General features: G+C 48.2%; 1 protein-coding gene across 3 annotated transcripts in view; it reads right to left on the bottom strand.

The window, feature by feature from the left end:
- Positions 1-744: 744 nt before the first annotated feature.
- The window catches only part of NFATC2 (nuclear factor of activated T cells 2), an 80,417-nt gene continuing 56,250 nt past the window's right edge, over positions 745-24,911 (bottom strand). For 2 of the 3 annotated variants that reach the window (XM_030963472.1, XM_030963470.1), the window contains exon 10: positions 745-3,680. In XM_030963472.1, coding sequence (XP_030819332.1) covers positions 3,625-3,680 — 56 coding nt within the window. In that variant the 3' untranslated portion in view covers positions 745-3,624. Of the gene's footprint in view, positions 3,681-8,007; positions 8,096-24,911 lie in introns of all 3 variants that reach the window. The other variant, XM_030963471.1, reaches the window with a different exon arrangement.

Consider the following 24,911-nt stretch of genomic DNA (forward strand, 5'->3'; position numbering starts at 1 on the left):
AAATACAAAGGTGGTTGAAGCTGAATTATTTACCTACTGTTGCATGGAAAAGCAGATGGGGCAGCAGAGCCTGAGCTCGTGCAGCTGTGGCTGAACCCCTAAAATCCAGAATACATGGGGTGAAAGGTCCCAGCTGAGCTGCTGGGAGCCAGCACAGGAGGGACCCAGCTCTGCACAGGTGTTCATTTCTAACCATGGATAAAATAATGCACCCACAGAGAGCAGGGCATGGCCTGGGCTGGCAGGGACCTCAGGCACACCCAGTGCCACCCTGCCATGGCAGGGACACCTGCACTGTCCCAGGTGCCCCCAGCCCATCCAGCCTGGCCTTGGGCACTGCCGGGATCCAGGGGCAGCCCCAGCTGCTCTGGGCACCCTGTGCCCACCCTCACAGGGAGGACTTTCATCCTAATTTCTGATTTAAAGCTGTTCTCTGTCAGTTTGAAGCCATTCCCCCCTTGTCCTGTCACTGCCAGCCCGTGTAAATAGCCCCTCTCTGTGTGGGTGTATTGTATAAATGACACTGTGCACTGTTTATGTACACAGATAATACCTATGCATTAAAGAGGAGGAGGGAATACAGCCACTGCAAGCGTGGCTAGAGCACCTATAGCACATTAAAAACCCCTTCCCCAAAAAAACCCCAAACAAAAAACATCAGCCCCAAAAAATGGAAAAAAAACCCCAAAGCCTAAAAAACCCTCCAAAAAAAAAAACAAAAAAAAAAAAAAAGCAACCCCCAGAAATAAATCAACAAATCAAAACCCAGCCCTCTGTCCCCCTCTACAGCAAAGGGCCTGAAGAACACATGAGCACAGTGGAAATCTGGTGTATTTTGGCTGCAGGGCTGTGCCTGCCTGGCTCCCCCTGGGCCCTGAACAGCCTTTGCTCCAAGGTTTCAGCTACTCCTTCCTTTGGGGGTTAATTTAATTAAAGGACATTTCAGCCTCAGCAATCCAGAAGGCAGAACTTAAACACTGACCTTTTCCTTTGCTCAGATCCAGCACTAGATTTTACTTCCAACCCCCTTTTCTAAATTGATATTATCCAAAAATAAATATAGAAAAAATTATTCTCCTAACTTGATGAGTAGCTGCTGCAATCACCAGAACAGCAGCAGCAGCACATCACAGATCTGAAAAGACCTTCCTGGGCTTCTTTGAGCTTCTATTTAAAATCCAGCAAAAGAGAAGGGTCTGCCAGTAATCTGAGGATTTTTTTTCTGTGGATGGGTTTCTGGGTTGTTTTTAAATTTCTCCTATACTTTACAGGTTGGATCATGGAAAATGTTTGATACATCCAAGTGTGAAACTGGGAGATGCATTTGGTCTGCTCTTTTACTCAGCTATAGCACAGAACTTCTGACAAGGCAACTTTTGGCCTTTAGAATATGTCAGAATTGTCTCATTCATCAGACTGCACTAAAAACCCCTAATATGTGTCAGATTCTGGCCCACTGACAGCTTTGAACAATCCAAAATAGCTTTTTGAGGCGTGTGAGCCAGTCAGTGCTGCTGAGTGCTGTCTAACAGGAATTCCCCTCTTCAGCAAGGCTGGGCCTCACTTTTGTTTCTCTAAAAGGCAGCAATTAAAAAATTGGAATTAAAAAAGGCCATTTTCACCTCTGCAGGTCCAGGCTGAGCCTCGGCCAGGGCACCTGCAGGGCAGAGCTCACCAGGAGAGCACCAGAGAGGCACCCCAGGAGTTCTGGGTGTTGGGATACAGGGAACTCATTTTGGGGTGAAAGGTCTGAACCTCACAAAGCAGGGATAGAAGCCAGGGGGGCATTAATGCCAGGGTGGGATGTGCAGGGCTCTGCTCTGGTTCTGGATCTGAGCTGGGCTGAATCTGGAGTTCAGAGCTGCTCTTGTGAAATTCAGATTTCTGTTCAAGAGCCAAATTTTAGCTGAGCCCCAGGTCAGGTGTTCTGAAGAACCTAATGCTTCTGTGTCCCACTCTAACCCCAAGACCTTGCAGAGTTTAAGCACCAGTTTTTAGGGGCAAAACATACATTCTTCCTGATGGTCCTGAAGAGATTTCTGTTGGACCAAGCCATGCTCTGTAGGGATTGTGCAAAATCTTCCTTGAGACATTCGGGAACCAATTTTGAGGCTGCTCTGCTGTATTCCCATCCCCTCACTCCTGCTGTGAGCAGTGGACACGCTGGAATTCTGCCAAGTTTACTGTGACACAACTGAAAACTAGATTAATTTCACTGTGCTCTAGAGCAGAGCTCAGGCTCTGCATTCCCAAAAATATCAGCATTCCTTATTTATAAAACCAGGAAAGATTACTATGGAATTCCTAAAATATTATGGCTATCTTTTACTGTACACTGGTTACCCACTCAGAAGCCTTTTATCCCTGACTCCCCTAAATATTCTAACTTGTACAACTGCAGGTGGCAGTGGTTACCTGGGATGTGCTAAGCAGGAGTCAGGACAGGATATTCTAACACACGAAGCAAAACATAACAGAACACTAACTCCCATGGAAATGGAACCTTTCCAGGAATTGCTGGTAGCTTTGCAAAGCTAAAGAGGCCAGGTGAATATAAGTAAGTGTCTATTTTCTCTGGAATGTATGGCTTCTGTAAGATGCAATTATTTTCCTCTGCAGCTCGCGTGAGTAAATGTTCCAGCTGCTAAATGAGACAAGTTATGAGTCAAGAGCAGGTTCTACATGAAAAGAAACAGCAACAATTTGTTACAGAGAAAATATCTAAGATGTGTTCATACACTGCCTAAATACTAATAAGGATCAATCACAAAATCTTTGGATTTACTGTGACTCCTATATATTAATCTCTGGTTTACCTGGGTTTATTTTACCTTGGGGCAGGCATTGCAACTGCTGAATTGCTCTTTTCACTGGTTTGTTATGAGAATCCCTCTCCTTCAAATTCCTATCCAGTCTGACAAGAAAAATGAAGAAAACTCCTGGATTCAGCTGAGATCTCCTGTCTGAAACACCAACCCCAGTGCTCAGAGCAAACTGGCTTTGATCCTAGACCAGCTGAAGGCTGAGCGAGCTTGGCTGCCTCAGTTTCCTACAATAATAACATTTCTCAGGAGGGCTTTGAGACCTGGAGGGCAAATCCTTGTTAGTGCTGGTGTTATATTCCATGAATATATTACTCTGTTCCCTCTGCCCAGCCCCAGTGCCCAGCCCAGGCTCTGAGCCCTGCCCAGGGGACGGCTCCTGTCTCCCCCGATGGATGGATGGATGGATGGATGGATGGATGGATGGATGGATGGATGGATGGATGGATGGATGGATGGATGGATGGATGATGGATGGATGGATGGATGGATGGATGGATGGATGGACGCACAGACAGATGGGCTGCAGCAGGCTTGAAGTGTTTCCTCAGCCAGATGCTCTGTTCCAGGAGAACAATGTGATCTCTGGATGGAAGGAAGGGTGTCCTGCGTGCTGTTTACACACAGAGGTGGCGAGGTGCTCAGCCAAGGCTGCCACTTGGTGCCAATTCATTGTTCCTTGCACTGAGTCTCTGCCTGGAGATGAACTGCAAAGGAAGCCAGAGGTTGCAGGGGCACTGGAAGGATCTAAGAGGTCACTTGTGGAAGGATTCGGTAAAAGTTGTCTCATAAATCTCTTCTTCTATGTCTGACTTCTGGCAGGGAGTCCAGAAAATTCCTTCCTGATAATTTCGTTAACTGGGAAATAAAAGAAAGAGGAGGAAACATTAAAGCACTTCCAACATCAGGACAAGTAAAAAGTAAAAGCAATCCTTGGGCAGTCAAGCTGCAAACATCCCCTCTGCACTCATAACTCAGTTATATTAAAATCTAAATAATAAATAATGGTCCTGTTTGCCCAGATTACCCGTTTTTGGAAGGCAAGGGGGAAGGAGGGGAGAGAGGGGGTTTCACTCTATTCAGCATGATTCAGGTGTCATAAAACAGAGAAGGGGGGCCTGCCACACCCCTCACACACACTGCCTGTGCCACAGACACTGCCCTTAGCCCAGGGGAAAAGCAAGGGACATCTCTAGCTATCCAAGCATTTCAACAGTTTCACTAGGCTGAAAGAAAACTACTTTAAAGAGAAAAAGGCCAGGTGTGGAGGAAATAGAGTGGAACAGTGATGAAAACACAGAGACTGCAATTCAGGTGGAAAACTTTGCATTTGGGTGGTTTATGTTTGGTATTTTTTAATCCCACTCTAGACTCTGGCTGCTTTCCATCTTTATTATCATTTATTTGCAGAGTGGAGCACAAACACCCTGCATTGTTTGTGGGAGAGGCTGGGACAGGCTCTCAATAAAGCTCAAGGGAAGACACTGAAGAACTCTGCTGTCTGTTTAAAAGTCAGAACAATATCACTTTATTTATAACAGCCAATATCTCCTGGCGACTTTTCACACTCACTTGCCTAAAGCACCCTTTGGCACCTCCTGGAACAACAATTGTCTCTCTAGAATTCAGGTGCTCCCTGGAATTTAAGTGCAGAAATCTCTGCACTTTGATGAGGTGAGCCCCAAACCATGAGCATTTGATGCAGAACTCTAGAACTGCCTTTTTGGGGCTCCATTTCACCTGCAGCCCCTTGGTGCTGTATTCATCATGGTGTGGAAACTGCTCAGTTACTCTGACTAATTTGCCTTAGAACAAGAAAACTAAATTTTCTACATTTCAGACCCCAGAGCTAAATGACTTCTCGCTGCTGATATTTAAGGGCTGAAACAGGGACTAACAATCCAAAGCAGACCCTCATCCAAGACTGATTAATCCTCAGGTTTGCAGCTCTAAGACTCCTCTATATTCTATCCAATTTCTAATAAATGTTTATGAGAAACATTAATTAACATAGAATTAATTAACATAGAATTTCACTACTTCCCCCTATCTAAAAAACCTGGTGCCCAGTCTCTGGCAAGTCTCTGGGAAGGGGAACACATGAATTAGATTTCAGTATTTACAATTCATGGTTTGAAATCTCCTTCCTCTCTGCATGCTGGGATTTGTCTCTGAGGAACTAAAATCTGTATTTTTCCAAAGCTCCATGCTGCTGCTGGACGTGGGGGGCTGTACTCCAGAACTCCATGCTCAGACATCCCACCAGTAACAGCTCACAGCTCAGCTCCTCCTAACTCCGGCTGGGAGATGCCTGATTTGAGCCAGACTCGTGCCTCCCGGAGATGATTTGGGCAAGAAAAGCAGAACTGCTGCCCAGCATCCTACCTGCCACTGCCAGCTGCTGCCTCTGGGGCGACTCGTGGCAAAGAAGGAACATTTGGGGGCTCAGGGAGGGCTCTCTGCAGTGCAGGGCAGCAGCCAGAGGGAGGGGAGGTTGGGCCAGCCTGAGCAGAGCCTCCTCCTGCTCACTCACAGCTTCCTGCCTGCTCTACCCAGGAAATGACAGGAGCAGGTCTTCAATGGAAAGTTTTCACAGCCTCACCTAAAAATAGCAGTGAGGTAAAAGAAGTGGGCACCCACTCTTAGAGGGTCATTTCCTTTTGAGAAACAAGTGGGCTGAGGCTGCAGGCAATTTATTTATCAACACACTTGTTTGTGCTACCAAAAATACCACAGATGAGTTTTACCTATTCCTTTTATCTCATACAGTCATGGAAACAGCAGAGCCAGCAGTCATCTGCATCTAGGAAGGGTTAAATATGAAGTGAAACACGGCAGATAATTCAGGGGAGCTCCCTGAAGAGGCTTTGAGGGTCCAGCTTTGGTTGCTTCCTGCCTGGGGCTGGCTCTGGGCAGCTTGGATGCTGTGGTGAAGTGCTGACTCAGCCTGCAAACTTCACTTTCCCTCCCCTGAGGCCAGCAGTGGCTTCTGTGGGCTGAGGTTACAGGGGGCTGCAGCCCGAGCAGGGCTGAAAGGCTGCAGGGGAACAGTGTGGAGCATCAACCCCATGGACAGGCACAGCCAGGTGCTCCCTGCCAGCTCTCCCACGTGGAAAACTGGGCTGTTTGTGAGAACCTGAGTGTCCAGAGCTCCCTGTTATCAGCTGGCCTGAATGTCCCACAGTCACCCTGAACTTCAGCCACATCCAATCCAAGAGAGGAGTGTCAGCTGCAGGTTAGGCTGGGCATCACTAGAGTGTGTCAGGGCTTGTCCCAGCACTAAACCCTACAACCAGAGCCCCTAAAGCCAATCAATATGTAAATTAACAGGAATGATCCCAAGGCATGGCTGGCTCTCCAAGCTGGAAATCACCTCCAGCCCAAGGCCAAGGAGATCACACATCCCTGGGGATCTGCTCCAGGACTGAGAGCACGTGTGCCCACAGCCAGGGCTACCCGAGAGACCTGGGCTTCAACAGAGGGCTGCACCAAACCAGAAACAGCCTGAACCAAACCAGAAACTGAGCCTGGACCAAATCTGCCTGGGCCAAACCAGAAACTGAGCCTGGACCAAATCTGCCTGGACCAAACCAGAAACTGAGCCTGGACCAAATGTGCCTGGGCCAAACCAGAAACTGAGCCTGGACCAAATCTGGCTTAACCAAATCACAAACTGAGCCTGAACTGAACCAGCAAACTGAGCCTGAACCAAACCAGAAACTGAGCCTGGAACAAATCAGCCAACTAAGCCTAAACCAAATCAGCAAACTGAGCCTGGACCAAATCAGCAAACTGAGCCTGGACCAAACCAGAAACTGAGCCTGAACCAAATCTGCCTGGACCAAATCAGCAAACTGAGCTGTGCCTAAACCTCAGAGGAAGCCCAGGGCATGGGCTGAACCTGCTCTTCTGAACTCCCAGCTGTCTCTTTTTGGCAGTGTGGTTAAAATGTATCTCAAGTATCAGTTGTCATTATTTGCTCATTTCTAGCTGTGAGGAACAGGAGATGGTGTGATTAATAAATACAACATTGTTGTTTAAGGTGCCTGGCACTGGTTGCTCTGGAGCACACCACTATTGATCTGGTTAATGAGAGAACTGATTAAATGAGGCCACAGGCACATATGCCAAGATAATGAAAGATTAAATCATAAAGGAAGATATTGAAATTACAGTTGCCAGCAGCCATGCAGACCAGGGAAACGCCTGCCTGGGCACCCTTCAGTGTGTCCTGTGTCACCTCCTGCTGCTGTAGGAGCAGGACAGAGCCCTGGGGGTGCCAGGGAGGTGACCCAGAGGCTGCTGGAATTGTGGGGGCAGTCTGTGTCCCTGTGGGCATCAGCCCTGCCCCAAGCCCCACTGACAGCCAGGCCCCCCTGACATCCTCCCAGCTGGGAACGGGGGTGTGCTCCTGGGGGTGACCCTGGGCTGAGTGCCAGCAGCCCAGAGACAAAAGGAGCCCCTTGAGGTGGAATGTCACCCTGTGAGGGTGCCACACTCACACCCCTCTGCACCTGTGCCACCCCGCGGATCCCCCTGGGTACCGTGGGTGTCCATACATGTGGCACTGACCCTCTGGGGACAGCTCCACCCGTGCCACCCCATACCCAGGGATGCCATGGATGTTCCACAGCCCCACAGGTGGCACTGGCCCTCTGGGGACAATCCCACAGATCCCCTGGGTACCAGGGATGCCATGGGTGTCCATACATGTGGCAGTGACCCTCTGGGCATCCTGCAGCAGTGAGGGCTCCCCAGGAGGGCAAGGCTCAGCCCCAGTGGCTCCTCCCTGCAGCGCTCCATGTCCTGCCATGGCCAGCAGGAACTGGGCGTGCAAAGCAAAGCCCTGGGCAGGAGCTGGCGCAGCAAAGCTGACCCTGGCTGGCAGAGTGCCCTGAGACCTGCCCTGCCTGGAAGGATGGGATCCTTTAGATGCTTCAGCCCAGCATGCACAGCCCCACCTCTCCTTCCCTGCCCACCAGGCCCCAGCTACCCTCAGGACAGCTCTGTGCTACACGAGTGAGGAAGAAAAAGAATATTAAAATTAAAAAAATTAAATAAAATTAAATATTTTAAACCCTCTATGCCAAATAAAAAGGTGTCATGACTTCTTAATTGAAAAAATAAATAAATAAAGGTTAAGAGAAACACACAGCTGGAGAAAAGGCAGAAAAATACCAATTACCTTTCTTTTTGATTGCTTGGATCAAAGATCACAGTCATTCTTTTTCATATAATGTTTTGTATCCAGCTAAGGTGTGTATCTATCAGCTCTGAAAAAGATTTGCAAAACCATTTTTGAGAAAAAAAGGTAACCTTTGACCTATGCTGCATGGCCAAGTGTTACAGCTTTCAGCTACTCTTCCACTTTGTGGGTTAATTTCATAAAAGGACATTTCAGCACATACAACACACAAGGCAGAATTTAACCCCTGACCTCTCTGTTTGCTCAGATCCAGCACTAGATTTTACTTTTTTCCCCCTCTTTTCTCAACTGGTATTATCTAAAAATGAATATTCCAGAACTTACACTCCCAGACTGGTGACAAAAGGTGAAAAGCTGATGCTTTGGTCTGAGACTCCAGGGGCCCAGGGGTCCCTGGGACCTGTGAGTCAGGTCAGACTTGTCACTGCCTTTGCAAAATTCACTTCTGAAGTCACCCCAGGGCCCAAATAAGATCCAAAGTCAGTCCCTTAACTGAGAGATCCAACCACAGTGGCTGTGAAAATCAAACTTTGCTTTAGTTGAACAGAACAGGAAAGATCTGGGCAAAGAAATCATGAAAGTAACAGCATTTGCTTCAAATGCAAATAAGGTGAATTATTTTCCTCAGGAAAAGGCAGTGTTTAAAATTTTCTGCCTTTTTAAAATGTCGTAATCTTTTTAGATTTCTTTTGAATTCACCATTTGGCACTCCTGCAAAACCACGTGGAAATAATAATAAAAATTAGCAATATTAAGGAGCAAAGTGCTTCTTAAAAACTCAGTTTTGAGTGCAAGATTCAGAAGTGTCTTTGCTGCTGGATTTCAGGTGACTATATATAGAAAAGAAGTATTTTACTTGGCTCCCAGGGATTGTGCAGCCACGTATCATGCCCTGGAACCTCCCGCTCAGTACACAGCCTATTTTATATTCTGCATCCTGGAAAACCAGCTCCTGCACATGAGAGCACAGCGACTCCCTGACTGGGAAATCCCAGTTTGGGTGCACCGGGCACAGGGAGCCCAAACCAACCAACTGTGCTGGGGAAAAGTACTGGGAGTGTGGGGGGTTGTTTTAGAAACCAACAGCAACTAAAGGCTTTTTTCCTGGAAAACGGGGACATACAATCACTGAGATGTTCTCAGTGTAAAGGTTTAATTACACCTCAAACCCAGGGCTTCCTCCTCACTGAAGTAATGCCAAGAGATGCACCCTGCATCTCTCTTGTCCTGCTTGTAACCCATGGAGTCTGTGTGAACTGAGAGCCTCCTCCACACCCTCCAGCCCAGCAGCAATCAGCTCACCTCCATCAATTAAGCAAACTCTTGGAAGAGGTTGCTGAACTCAAACTAAGTGGCAGCTCAAGTCCCAGGATGCATTTTTGCTGTGGGAGTATCAATAGACTCCAAACCCACTGGCATCTTTCCATGAATTTAGCAACACAATACAGATATCTGATGGAAAACAGAATCTAAATAAAATGCATATTTTTGGCTAAAGCCCATCCCAACTGAAATCAATATCTGAACTGCTCTGGATTTACAGGATCTGGATTGCACTATGACATTTAAATATCCTTCCCTTATATTTCAGCACAGTGCCAGAGTGAGGTGCAAAAATCAAACAATCGGTATCTTTAGTATTGTCCTACCAAATTTAACAGGAAGCTGGGTGTGCCTACCAGAAAAGAGCAAAAAATAAAGATAGCATTTCTGCTAAAAAAAACCCAATGCCCAAAATGCACTGTAGATCAAAACTAGCAGGAAGGAAGTACTCAAAACACAAATCTGTCTGTGACACCACCTCAGAAACACTAAGGGTACTCTAAGCACTTTCATTGTTGTCACTGTACTTCCAGAAAAGATCAACAGCCTCAAAGCTGGCAGGAAAAGTGACCCAGAGGGGAATGGGGGGACTCCAGGGCTGGGAGCTGTCTCATCATCCTGCCCAAGGGCCCTGGCCAAGCATCCCTGAAGGACCAGACCTGGTACAGATCTGCTTTGGGCTGAAAAATGCACAAAGGCTGTGAGGTCACACTCCTGGAACTCCAATAATCCTGCTCAGCTATGAGAAAACAGCCTGAGAGGATGACAGCCTCCAGAGCATGAGCTACACCCTCAGCAAATCCACTCTGCTGTGTGTGGGGATGGAGCAGAGAGCAGCATCCCCAGGAGCCCTGCAGGACTGTTTTAAAGGGCTTAGGCAGGACTTTGGACCCTTTAGAGCCCAAAGCACCATCAGGTGCTGAGCTCACTCAGGCAGTAGGGGAGTTAGAGCACAAATGACACAGAAAATGGGGCAGGAGGAGAAATACAGCACAAATGACATGTTCTCCTGCAGAAACAGCTGCCAAAGGCTGCCCTACATGAGCTGAAGGGAACAGTCCTAAGGCTGATGGGTGCCATTTGTGGTGCTTTCCATTATTTCAGCCATTTGACCCCTGTTTGAATCTACAGAGTTAAGTTTTGAGGCACTCTTCCATGACCCAGGGAATTGTGATATTTGCAGGACACCCATGCACACACATGAGCTGGGATTCTATCCTGGCTGCTGCCTGCAACAGCACCACAAGAGCAGTTGCTGCTCCAGAGTGTGATTTCCTGTTTGCTCGATGGATTTCAACATTTAGTCACCACTTTTTTCATCAGGCAGTTCTAAGACTGGTGCAAGCCCTGCCTACACATGGACTGGAGAAAGAAGGGGCACCTTCAGGAACAATTTCATGCCCTTTTCCCCCTGCCCCAGCAGGCTTCAGCAAATGCCTGTGGGCAGCCCTTGGAGCTGCTCTGCAGGCTCAGACCCCTGAGCTGGGCTTAGAGGGCTGTGTCAGACACTTGGAGCAGAGCTGGGAGAGCCACCCAGCAAACTGGGGTGTTTCTGTTTCTTTGAATCTCATTCTCTGCACCCTTTCTCTGCCCAGAGCACTGCAGACACTGACACCAACCCAAGGATGGTGCTCAGGGTGGCACCCGGGGCCAGGCACTGCCCAGGCCCTTCCCAGGTTACTGACCAAGGACTGGCTCTGGGTATCAATGTCAGAACTGTCAGAACTACATGGGCATGAAACAAAAGCTCCTGTGTTCCTGCTTACTAGGATGGTGATAAATATCCTGTGCTTTATCAGGTAAACCCCTGAAGTCTGTTTAGTCACCACACAGGAGGCAGACAGGGGCTGCAAGGAGCTGGGCTGGCTCTGTGCAGCTCCTCCACCAGTGTCAGCAGCTGCTTTGGGAAGAGTACCTTGAAAGTGGAAAACTAGATCAGCCTGGGTGTGATGAGGAACTCCAGGCCACCGTGGATTTGGTTTGTAGTAGCTTTCCATAACAAAGTCTTTTTTTAACTGACTTTCTTTCTGCTCACATATATTTAGATCTGACTTTCATTCTGCAGCACTCTGATGCCAGAGAGTTTTGGCTGCAATTGCAAGGGAAGGGACACGTGTTTGAGTCATGGAGTTGGCTCTCTCTCCTTGATACTTAGTGAGTTACTGAGAAAAGATGAAGTTTGTATTTAGCTTTAGTTTACATGCAACAAGACCAAGTAAAATATTCCAAGTAGAATGAGCACATAATAAATAAATACACAAAAACTTATACCAGAAGGGGATGGAGTTCATTTTATAAACCATGTAACTTGGCTAACCCATGCAGAAATATTAGGCTGATGGACTGAAGCTTAGGAAGCACAAGGCAAGAGCCCTCATTTTGTCACTGCTAACTCTTGACTTGACTGTGTGCCTGCAAAGCACAGGGGTGAAGTTGCTCCTGTCTGGTTTATCGTGCATGGTTTGGACCTCAGGGATTTGATCCAGAGCTGCTGAGACAAGCAGTGCCATTTGGTACTAAGGCACATTTCTTTTAGATCAAAAGCAGCACAAGCAGAGGAGGCTGGTGATGCAGCAGCACCTCATGGTTTAAAACCTGATGAAATTGGTACTGGATACCACAACACCTCTAAAACAGCAACTGCAGGGAAAGCACACAGCTCTCTATGCACATGTCACTGTGCAGTTTCATCATTCTCCTAAAGTTAACCTATTTACTGGGGCAGGATGAGTCATTCAGCAAAGTGATTCAAAAACAGAGAGAGAAAAGGGAATGGATGCGAGAAGGGCATTTTTTACAGGAAATACTTGGGGGGAGGGCAGAAGAACAGCTACAGCACGTTCAGGATTAGCTGAAACTACAAGATAGGCAATGCTGCTGCTTTTTTATTTCTGTCACAAAGGAACAACCAGAACAAATATTTAATTGAGGGGAAACAAACCATGTAACAAATATTTAATCAAGGGAAAACAAACCATATTAAGCCTTCCCTTTAGGTAGTTTTGCAGGGGATGAACAGTCAATAATGGAATCCATTTCCCTCCCTTGAGCTCTAGTGCTTATGTCTATTAATCCACAAAACTATTCACTGGCTCTGATTCTCTGGCATCTTATCTTGTGCTGTGTCTTCACTCTGACACGTCCCCTCTGAAGGGCTGTGAGCCCTGCAGAACCCCAGCCTCTCCCCACTCCAGCTTTCCCTCCTGACATGTCTGAACTGAATCCTGAGCCTGGTTCTCAGGGGAAAACAGCAGAAAATCCCATCCTAAGGTAACAGGGAAGATGCACAAGTGTCCTGTGAGGAATTCTGCCAAGCAAACCCAGACATGCAAATCTCCCTCTGCCTGCAATTCCTCTGCTGGACAAGCAGCCCAGCCCAGCCAGCCTGCACGAGGCATTTTCTCCCATCTGCTGATTGTCAGCAGGACCACGGGCACAGGCACCACTCTGAGCAGGGGAACACACAAAATCACTTTCACACACGGATTATTTCTTCTACCATGCCTCCACATCCTTCCACAAATGAATATTTGGGGGAAGATTCTTCCCCCCTTTGGGAAGTGCCTCCAAGGGCAGAGATGGGCAGCAGCTCTGCAGGTCCTGCCAACAGCAGTGCAGCACTTGGGGGCTGCAGTTACTGCTCCCAAGGCAGCTGGAAAGCATCCAGACCATGAAATATTTAACTGCTTACTGACAGAGTGTTACAATTCACATCTAATAATGTCAAGGAGGTGCCACATACAAGATACTGTGTGTCTGCCCACATCCAGCTGTTTGCTCTTATTTTGCACTTTGACTGGAACTCCTTTGAGGGAGGAACTGCTTTTTTTAACTTTGGAGTCAAAGCAGCATCTGCCACAACAGAGTGCTGGGGTTTCTACCATAAAATAATGTACTAATAAAAATACTATACAATACCATGGGGTATATGTATAAATCAGAGACCATGAGACAGACCTAATTACAAGAGACAGGGATAACTGGAAAAATGAGTGCAAAAGACCAGATATTGTAACTGGTTTTACATCTTGCCTCAAGAAGGCCAGGAACATCTGACAGTAAACAGCTTGAGAGAACAAGAAAAATGTTATCTGCATCATCCAAAGGCTTCAAACTTTCAATCTGAACCAATGGCATGAACAAGAAAACTTTTGTTTTCGATATGAAGAGAAGATGAAATAAAAGAAAAAGCATTAAAGGAAAGAGAAAAGAAGAGCTATCAATTACCGGAAACACAATGAGCTCCTCCACGTCCAGCTGAGGTTCACCTTCAGCTGAAGTGCAGCCCATACTGCTGAGGTTGGGCAAGTCCCAACCTCACCACAACAGCAATAACCTACATTTGTTCAGAAATTAGCCCTCAATTATTTCCAGATCTCCCTCAATTAGTTCAGATATCCCAATTCCAGATCAAGATGTAGGAACCACCACCCAAAGAGACTGCCCTGGGGAGTCCACCCTGGGATTTAATGATGAGCCATGCCCAGTTTTCCAGCTGTGAGGTCTGGGAGCTGTGTGGGTCCCCAGGCCAGGCAGGCAGGAGGTGAATCCTGCGCTCAGGCAGCCACGCTGCAAGGTCTGGGATACCTGGCAGGCCCATCCTGATCCCTCCCCAGCTGTGTAACCACGTTCTCCTTTAAACACAAGTGTGCTCAGCCAGCTCAGAGCTCTGTGCCTCATATTGAACCTATTACTCTGCATTTAGCCGTGCACTGCTACACTTCCTGGGAGAATTCCAACCCAACAACGGCGGCCCTGGAACCACAGCATGATAAAACACCCTCCTGCCCAAGAGAAAGATCAAACTTGCTTGGGTTTGACATGATCTCATCGGGGCCCAGCACACACTCAGCAGCAGTTGGCAGGCCGGGAACGGGGATTCAATGGGAATGTTGTCTGTCCTGCAGAGGGAACCAGCCATGGACAGCTGGAACACACAGCAGCAGCAGGGCCAAGGGCACATCCCCAGCCATCCCTGTGGGCAGTGCTGGCACGGGGGTGGCTGCCAGCAGGACAGAAATGCCCTGGTCACACACACAGAGCAAGGCCACCACACGGAGCCTGCAGCAAGGCCACGTCCCTAAAGGGGCCTGGGAGCTCACTCTGAACTGGAGCACTGGGGTCAGACACCCAGCCATGTGTCACATCACACACACCCAGGGACACCACAGAGAGTCCTGAGCAGGACTGGGAACGGCCTTGGAATGGCCCAAGGGAATGAACTTAGGATGGCCTAAGGGAATGCCTGGGAATGGCCAAAGGGAACATCCTTTGGGATGGCCTAAGGGAATGGCCAGGGATGGCCTAAGGGAAAGGCCTTGGGATGGCCTAAGGGAACAGCTTTGGGATGGACTAAGAGAACATCCTTTGGGATGGACCAAGAGAACATCCTTTGGGATGGCCTAAGGGAATGGCCTTGGGATGGCCTAAGGAAACGGCTGTGGGATGGCCTAAGGGAACGGCCTAAGAGAATGGCCTTGGGATGGCCTAAGGGAACATCCTTTGGGATGGCCACAGAAAGCAGCAGCACGTGTCCATCCTGAGCTGCACTCCCCCCAGCTCGAGAGGCTCAGACACTCGGCCATGGGCTGCAGGCCATCTGCAGAGCCTGTGCCAGCTCTGGCTGTCCCCTGGCACTGCAGGCCTGCCTGGCACAGAGCACATGCCACGCTACCAACCACACTGGAGTTGTGCCAAAACAGGCCTGGTGAAGGGGAGGGAATATCCCAGGCACTACAAAAATGCCACATCAAGAGACCTAAAGGTGGAAGTGATGGGAAAAACCAGACTATCCCTGAGGCTGTGAGTTCCTGCTCTTTGGGCAAGAAGCTAAAATTTGCTCAAGCTGAAGTGGGTGGTTAAGCCTTGGAAACTTCAGAACAAGTTCATGCTCCTGTGGGTGCTGGGAGAGGGCAGAAGGAGCATGACAGAACTGGAAACTTCCCCTGTTTTGAAGTGACAGCAAGCAGAGGCCTTGGGAGAGCCCCCTCAGGCAGAGCTGGGTTATGCCTCATGGCCAAGTCAGCAGCCAACATCCTGTTGGTGAGCTGGGAGTGTGCTCTGCCCTGGCTGGGTCACACACGGGTCACACCACGGGGCTTTCCTTGGGGTCCCCTCGGCAGCACTGTGAGCAACCCCTCAGCATGACTAACCAACACTGAAAATAATCACCCAGTTTGTCTTCGGGCTGGAAATCAGCACGGGGAGTGGGCACAGCCAGCAGAGTCTGCAGAGGGTTTGGTCACTGCTGAGCCTGGCTGAGGGTGGGATGACCCCCAGGAGAGACAGGCTGCAGCCTTCTGGCCACAATCTCTGTGACTCAGGAGGGTGACTGGCCCCGGTGGGGACTCCCCCTTCTCATTCTAGGTGCTCAGAAACGGCCCCAGCTGTTTTCTTTCCCTCCCAGTGGTGTGAGGTGCCCAGCCTGGCCCTGCTGCTGCCCAGCATGGGAAGGGGCCAGAGAGCAACTGCTTTGGGCTTGTCTTAATTCAAGAATGCCATCTGCATCCAGCTGTTAGCCTTTTGGAAATCTGCTGTTAGCCTTTTGGAAATCTGCTGGGCTTTGTCTGCCTCGTGTGCCTGATGCTCCAGCTGCACACCCCTGGCAGCCAGCGAGTTTGCTTGGAGGAGCCAGAGAGGAAAGCCTGTCCTGAGAGCACCCCGGGGCTCCCCCTCCTCACTCAGGTGGGAATGGGGCTAAACTCCCCTGCAGTCACACCAGGGGAGTGGGGAGACTGCACAAATATGTACTCAGCAATAAAACTGCAAACTATTACAGCACTGCTACCCACTTTCTAATTTTCTGCTTTTTTGTAGTTTTTTTTTTTAAATCCCACCTTGTGATGGGAAGAATCAATGCTATCTATGATTGAGAAAGAGGACAGGCTGGATCAGACTGCCTTGAAAGGGCAGGGCAGACTGCAGAGCTATGAGGAGGTGGAGGCTTGCTGAGACTTATTTCCAAGGAACAAATCTTTAATGGGGTGTGGGTTATACATGTGAAAACAGGGTGATTAGGTTAAGGGATAGAGCTTTACCACCTGAACAATTCTTCCATTTGACAGCTGAATACCAAATCCCCCATTTTTATCCTCAATAACTCCAATTCCACACTCACTTACTCAGGGACATGGGCAAAACCATCCATCACTGATCAGTCAGGTAAATACAAACCATCACTAAATGCAGCCTGAGCACAAAATTTGCCTTCACACCTTTCCTGAGCAACCACAGGAACGATGTGGGGTGATTAATAACTCCTCACTATTTACTAAGTAAGCTATAGAAGAAAGTCCAAGTGATAGGAAAGTGTATTTGGAGCAGTGCTGTGCTGGGGGTGCTCCCCTGGCAGCACGGCCCTGGAGGCAGCGATGCTGTGCAGGGCCCTGGAGGGAAGACAAAAAAGGAGACAAAAAAGGGAGGCAAAATCCTCTCTAGAGAATCCCCAACTCCTGCAGATGCTAAGCACATTGTACTTAAAATTAAACAAAGTAGAAAGGGAAATACATAGTGTGGGCTGCCTGTAAGGTCACTAAGCCAGGGAGAAGGGACTGCTTTAATTTCCCTTTTACCTGGAAAGAAAAATAAACCGGAGAGAAAAAAAAACCAGTCCAGCAAAATAACCCCACCACCTCTTCTAAGGGCTGGAAAAAACCTGTCTGAGAGGGGAGATAGGTGCAAACACCTCGTAGAACACGGGCTGTTTTCCATCCCCCAGCAGAGGCCTTGCTGTGCTCTCAGCTGGGCTGGACACAGGCAGAGGGCTGGGCGAGGAGCAGCAGGACGTGAAGCTGGCTGTGCTGTCCAGAAGATGAAAACACTACTGCTGTTTATAGAGGGAAACCCAATTCGTCAGCCCAAATGAATTCCTGGGCTAATCCATGCAGGCTTCATGTTTTCCACCAGCCCCAGCCACTGTACAGACTATCTTTAGGAGGCACAGTGTGTTTGGAAAGGAGCAGCTGGAAAGAGGGGATGCTTATGCCAGCTTGGAAGGCTCTCTGGTATGGAAAAAGAGGAATGCTCTCTTGGGTCTCCCCACAAAATTAAAGCATCTTCATGCAGAGCAGAGCGATGCCAAGCACAACAAACAAAAGCGGCTTTCCCCAACTCTCCTGGGCAGCCTCGCTCAGGGCTCACAATGGTTTCCATAGAACTTGTTTTGCTATCACAACAAATTCGAGCTGTCCAGCCGGGATGGCCGCGCTGTTTTCAAAGACAAGAAAATTCATTTCCTCACTTCTTGCCCTGCCAAAGCATTTCTGCCTCCGTGCCACAGACAGGGGCTCCCCAGATAACAGAGCATCCGAGGGGTGGTGGGAGAGAGACCCCAGAGGCTGTGCCCTGTGGCACCCAGGGGCTGGGCAGGATGCCCTGCGCTAACCCCAGAGGCTGTGCCCTGTGGCACCCAGGGGCTGGGCAGGATGCCCTGTGCTAACCCCAGAGGCTGTGCCCTGTGGCACCCAGGGGCTGGGCAGGATGCCCTGCGCTAACCCTCACCCTGCAGGCTCCCATCCTGCCAGCCTGAGCTCGGGCACTGCACCCACGTGGACCAGCAGTGTGTGCTCACTCAGGTCACCAGGTCCTGGTGCTGCTCACACAGACTCTGAGACCAAGGCATCACTGCAGCCTCACTGGCATCGAGGGCTGGATCACCTGCCAGGTTCTGGCCCCGAGGGCTGCACTGCAATGTCCCCATGGGAGGGGCTCCCTCCAGCCCCTGCATTGACACAGGTGCTCAGCAGCAGGCTCCGAAAGCAGAGATGTGTTTCTGCATGACAGACTGCAGGAGCATCCAGTGCTGCATCTAAACCAAGACTGTTATCTGAACAGCCTGAAATTCTCTGAAGCCATAATCTTGATCTAAAATTTACGTTGGTTTTGAAAAGCTATTAAGTGTAACCAAGAACAAAACAAAGGGCCAGAGATACTAATTTCTAAAACAGACATAGCGCTAGTTTTGTGTTTTAATAATAGCCTATAAAAATTGTCCTGAAGAAAAATTTGTATAAAAATCAAAGGCATTTTTAAAAAAAGTAAACATATCTTACAACACCACTAAGTTATTTGAGGGTATGAAGCTGCAGGATGGTTTCAGAAGAGCCCTCATGTAACCCAGACTACCTAGCTGAAAATCAGGGTCTGCCTGCTGGATGCTGCAATCTTGGACTCCTTTCCAAGGAAGGAGACAGCACCCCACTCAAAGCAAACAAACAAGGGTGCAGGAGAAATCAGATAAGAGAAAACGTAATGCAATTTTAAGGAAGAAAGATACACACCCAAACTACAATTAAAAAATGCCACTGCGAAAAGTTCCCCTCATGTTTGCCTCAGTCCTGATTTAAGCCTGGATCTGCCTGATGTCTGCTGTGTCCAGGCTATTTCCAGCCTTTGCAAACATCATTTGTACAGAATTATAATGACTACATCTGCAGGGACTTGAACTGGGGCACTTCCTTGAGTCCTAAGCTCAGATTCCTCTGCTGGTGACCAGGGGCAGAATTGGAGGTCCACAAGTGGCTGATGAAAACCCAGCCCTGGGATGTTTCTGACCCCCAAGGGAATGCAATGTCTGTTCCAGCAGCCAGGCCTCTGGCCCCGTGGCTGTGGAGTCTCTGGAACCCAGACCTCACCAAAGAGCTGCTCATGATGACAGATGCTGAGCCCAGGGAGGTTTAAGTGTCACAGTACTTTCACCACTGACCCCCATACTTACGAAGCGGTTCCCCCTTCTTTTAGTCACTCTCATTCTTTCCAAAGAAACTTAGAAACCACCTAAATAAACCAGCAGCCATCCATTGCAAATGTCACAGGAGTCATTCCTGTGTCTCACTATTTGTCCTACATTTGACTCCATTCATTCAGGGCTGATGAAGTCATTCATCATTAAGAAACCAAACCAAACCAAACCACACCACACCACAATTTGGGAACCTTTGACTAGACTGCCCTGGCAGAGCTGATCACAGGGGATGATTGCAAACTCACACTTCTCTAATTTACTGCTGCCTTTGCCCTCCTTGCAGAGAGTCAGAGCAAGTCACCCCTGAGGAAGGACCACGCTGCTGGAACTTTGCAGGACATCACCCCACAGCTTGTGCAGGGTCTCAGCTTCATGCAGAGCTCAGTGTTTGGTGCACAACCAGCCCGACCCAATGCCCACAGCCAGGAGCAAGGGACAGCCCCTTCTGCCCTTTACTTCCACACCTGCCAGTTATCCACGTGGAAAAATTCCCCCTCAGGTGCGAGCCCAGCACTCCAACATCCAGGGGCAGAAGTCAATAATCTTTTTCTCACTACATCTAAATTGTAATCTCACCCTAAAGAAGCAGCGTTTGTTCAGCTGAAGACAGAGATTAGTTTATATTTTGGAGTGCAAAGTTTCCAAACTAAAAATCCACAAAAGGACATGGCTTGGTTAAAATGGGAACTGTGTGGATTAGGAGAACGTGTAAGAAGATGAGGAGTGTCAGCCTTGTTTGTCACTGGGTCACCAAGAGCTGCTCATGGTGAAGCTCTGTGATCCTCAGTGCTTTGACTCCAGTTAACAGCAGCTGAAGATTTAACTCTTTTATACCCAACACTGGTTAAATCCAACTCAGACCAAGTTCTCAGTCATTTGCAGACCATTAGTCATGCAAATTTGTAGGGATCAGAGTTTTAATTCCAAACAGACTGCAGCATCCCTTGGAGATGTGCACACAAACTGGAGGATATGAATGCTTGCAAAATTGGGAATCCTTGGATTTCAGGTTTTTGCACAGACCCCTCTTAGAGCAAGGAGTCATCTGTGAAATCCCCAGCTGGATGCATGCCCAGATTTCTGTGCTTGCAAAACTGAAGCATGGGGACCCAGTGATGATTCAGACACAACTGCATTGTTTATACATTTTAGGTTTCTTCTTGGTAAACACAGAAAAAGCTGTATTACAGAGTAGGAGTGTGAAAGCCAGCACCTGCCTGAAAATCCAAACTAGCAGCTAAAGTGCTGCAGGGAGTTTTATGGTCTCAAGTATTTGTTCTTCCCCCATCCCTGACTCTCCCCTGGCACAGCCAGGGATGTGCTGCTTGCTTTTCACATCAGAGGAGCTGCAGTGACCCATTAGGTCATGGAGTACCTCGCACAGCCAGTGCAGGATTATCTTGTACATTTGCCTTAAAAATGCCTCTAAGCACTCACTGCATCCAAATGTGAGCACAGAAGTCTCTTGGAACTGGTGGGGAAACTGCAATAAAAGGGTTGGGCAGTGTAAGGCCATACCAGCTTGTGCTGGGCAGAAAAGCAGCTCTCACTGCTCTGAGTTCTCACAAGAAAACTAACTCAGATGGGAAATTCAGATGATTCATCCTCATTTTCTGAATTTAAAAATGGCCAGAGATTTATCAATAACTACTGATTACAAATTATTATTATATTTCTAGATGTACAGTTAATTATAAATAAATTGCATTATTATTTATAACAAACTATGAAAAACAGGTAGAAAAAAAAAAACAGATTTTAAGCTAATAAATTCTAGGTCTCAATTCTTGTGAGAGAAGAGGTCTATACAGACAAAAAGTGCCCCACTAACTATCCCTGGTCCCTGGCAGGAGGAGACCTGAGCTGAGAAATTCTGCTTGTGCAAGTAATGCTGAGAATCCAGGCATTTTGCTACAGTAGAAGACTTTATAACTGCCTTTCAGTTTGCACCATAAAAAGATTGTAGATCTTTAAGATGGTTATTCTTGCCAAGCATTTTATTTCACAACAGTTTAAAAAATGTGCAGATGTTTTCCAAGCTTTTCCGAGCAGCAAGGCTCCGTGCAGCTGCTCCCAACATTTCAAAGTGCAGCTCGAAAAGGACTCGAGTCCTTTTCAAGAGCCATTGCAGGAGGAGCTGAATCCTCCCAATTATTACATCGAGCTTTAAGGGGAGAAAAGACCTTTCCCCACCTCTGCACATTCCTGGTATGAACTCAGTTTGCACCAAATGAAGCTGTGAGGAGCAGCAATGCCAAGCCCAGGCGTTCAGGGCTCATGAGTCAGGCCTCCAGCAATCATGAGACTGGTTTTTCAATCATGCAATCAACCTCCCGCCCCAAAGTTGCATCAGTTTTGTCTGTCTCAATTTTGAAAGCCCAAAACATGCCACTTGTATTTTTAACATTTTGGTTTTTTCTTGGATAGGACCTGAATAGATCAGTAAGAAAAGTCACCTGCACAGGGACTTTTAAATTGCTGTTAACATTCCAAGAACGGCAATGAAATTTGCAAATAATTAGCAAAAGCCTCGAGCTGCCATGTGGACGTGAGCTAGTTCACTGATTAATATTCAATTACATCATGCTCATTCTGAAGGGGAGCTAAAAGGATTTTAGGATTTTCCCTATTTGTGAAGGAAAACAGCCCCCTTGCTGCAGGTACAAGGTTCCTCAGCAAAGCCTGCTCCTGGACATGAATCCAGCTCAGTGCTCCACCTGTGCTGGGGGTTACTGGGATTCATCCTGAGGCGCTCACAGACCAAGCATGCTGAGCTCTGCAATTACTGTCACAGAAAAATCCCTTCTGTTTTCCATATGATCATATTTACCCTATCAGCTACCCCAGGTGAGCAGGAACAAACCCCCTGCCCCTGCACAGCCACCCCAGCACAAGCCCCTGCAGGGAAGGAGCTGCTGCTGCTCCCTGGCTGTGCTGATCCCAGGGTTTGACACCAGCAGAGCTGTGTCTCCGCAAGGGTTTTCACCACAATAGCTGCGTTAGCAAAATAAAATTAAAAACCAAAAAAACCCCAACCACCTTAACCAGCCCAGCTCTGTGGTGAGCTGCTGGAGTGTAACACAAGCCCTGCTCGAGGTTTGCAGAGAGCACTTCTCTGGTTCAATGCAAAATGGAGAATTCAGCACCAGAATGAGTTCATCCCCTTTCCTACTTGACATGGTTTTGTTATAAACCATTTTCTAGCTGCACACCTCTCATCACCAAAGTCCTCATTTTTGAAAACTGCTGTTAAAACTGGTACAATTTTGACTGCACTGAAAGAATTTCTGTGTGAAGCACCCAGAGTTTTCCCAGCTTGTAGGAAGATCCCTTTTCCTCACACCTGCACTTGCTCACACAACAGCTTTGCTCAGACTCCAGATTTGTCCCCAAGAATGAGAATGTTCCTGCAGGCTGACCCCAGTGCCAGAGACCTGCCAGCAATGCTCACCGCTGGGAAGCACCTGCAGCTCTCTGACAGGTACAGCACGACAGGAGAGAAAGGAGACAGGAGCTCTGCAAGTCCCTCCCTTCAGTGCAACATGATCTAACCACCGACAGCACAGGCAGTGCTGCTGCAGCTCCTGCACACCTGGGGGCACCTGCAGGTCTGGCATTGCCCAGGAAAGCCACAGTTTCACCACTGACCTCTTGCCCCAGCTGGAGCCACGTCCCTCAGAAGCTCTGATCCTGCTTCACCCAGCCGTGAGAGCTGGGGACAAGCCTGTCTGCCTCCTTCTGCAGTGGAATAATTTTAATTCATTACCATTTCCCTGCACTGGAGTGAAAAATGTTATTGTTATTATCCCTTTAAATTGGAAGTGGATTGAAGGAATAAAAGTAAATGTATGGTCTATTTGGCAGATGTCTCCCAACAGATGGGTGTCTATGGTGTCCTTTGTAAGAGCTGTCTGCTGCCTGTGATTCAGACTGTCTAAGGAATGCCATGAGCTTGGACTAAATGGACAGCAAGTCTGGGAAAGGACTTTATTGTGGTTTAGAAGCTTTCAATTCCCAACTGCACGAACAAGTCCTTTTTTTCAAGTAACTCTTTGCCAGTATTTCAAAACTATCACTGCAAATGGCCTGATGCCTCCCAAAAGCTGAGTGCTTTCAGCCGATAAGAGGCAGCCTTCAAAGGGGGACGTGCCTTCCACCTCAGAGCCCTGAGCTGGGCTTTGCTGCCCAGGGAGGGCAGCGGTGCCCCCGTGCAGCCCTGGGCTCCTCGTGGGCTCTGCGTGTTCTGCACTGCTCCACAGGAAACGCTTTGTCACACAACTGCCTGTGGGCACTGGCTGCACCAATTAGAGATTCCTGAGCTCCAGAACAAAGAGGTGCCAGTGCAACGATGGTTTTAATCACTCTGTTCATTTTCTTCCTTCCTCTACTGCTGATTTGGGATGTAAGGGTTTTTCTTTTTCTCGCTTTGTTTTGGTTTGCATGCTTTGAGGCTGCTGGGGAAAGGGCAGTCTCCAAATGGGGCTGGATTTGTCTGAACTTTTAAACACTGAATTTTTGCTAGAGGTGAAGAAGCAGAGCAGATGGAGCCTGCTATAACAATACAAATACTTAATTCATATTCAGGTATGCAAGTGTAGGGTTTTTTCTGAGAATCCATGTGTGTGTTACTAACACAAATTAATTAATGCTTAACTGTACAAGAGGGAAGGATAAGGCACTTTTTAATGATGGCAAACTAAAGTGCAAGGAAGTTGAATACTTTGCTGAAAGACCAAGCTCAGACTGAACCCAGACCTTCCTCCTAGCAGACTGATCCTTCCACTTCCTGCCAACAGACTTCAGGGTTTTGGGAGCAGAACGATGGCTTTTCCTCTTTTTATACTGCCTCTAAAAAAGCAAGGCACAGGACAGGGCATGGAGATCCAAACACAAACCCACAGAACAGTGATCCAAAAATAAAGCTGCAGGGTACTGAGGGAGTGCTGCAAGGTCCCAGCAGAGAACAGAAAATCTGTAATAATGTGAGTCAGAGCTTCAGGAATGAGCCTGATGAATACATAGATTTGCTAGAGTGTTTGAGCAAAATGTTTTGGAGAATATACAGGCTTCACTCTTAGTCAAACTCTGCCTGGGCAGAAGTGACCACACCTTCTATGAAAAGGAGTTCTAATTAAAAACAGAGCATGGCTTTTTTCAATGCAAATTGTTGCTTGAAACTGAACCCCAGCCCATTTGCAGGACTTGAATTCACCCCTGTCTAAAATGTCAGCAAACAAGAACATTCCCCTCTGCCCTGTCTTGCTACTTGACTCTGTGCACGAACACAAGATGGAAACAACTACAAACCAACCAAAAACCTGCCCCTAGAGCCACCATCCTGTGTGCTGTCTGTGCAGGGGCTCAAGACAGGGTTTAGAGAGAAAAGCAGCTGCTCTCAGCCAGGCAGGACCCTGCCAGAGCAGCTCCAGAGCTCAGAGGGGCTCCCCCTGGACCCCCAGCTGGCAGGAGCTGCCTGTGCCACCGCTGCGTCCAGGGGCAGGGCCAGCAGGATGCTCAGGACGTGCCAGAGTCCTGCAGCAGCACTCTGGGCTCTGACAGGGTTTGCTGCAGTGCTCCCTGCCCAGGGAGAACAGAGCTGCCCAGAAAAGAAAGCTTCCTGCAGAATGTGACGGAATGAAGGGATGTGAATTTCATGTCACTGTACCGGGGGACAGACTGAGGGTTTTCTTGTTGCTGAATGAAAGAACACAGGAAGGAAATGCAGGGATGAAATGTAACACACTCTGAGTGGGGCTGGATGAGGAAAACTGCACAGTGAACACACAGCTTGTCATGGAGGGGAGCTGAAGAGCTGGGT

The sequence above is a fragment of the Camarhynchus parvulus genome, chromosome 20, assembly GCF_901933205.1.
Source record: "Camarhynchus parvulus chromosome 20, STF_HiC, whole genome shotgun sequence".
In the NCBI taxonomy this organism is placed as follows: Eukaryota; Metazoa; Chordata; class Aves; order Passeriformes; family Thraupidae; genus Camarhynchus; species Camarhynchus parvulus.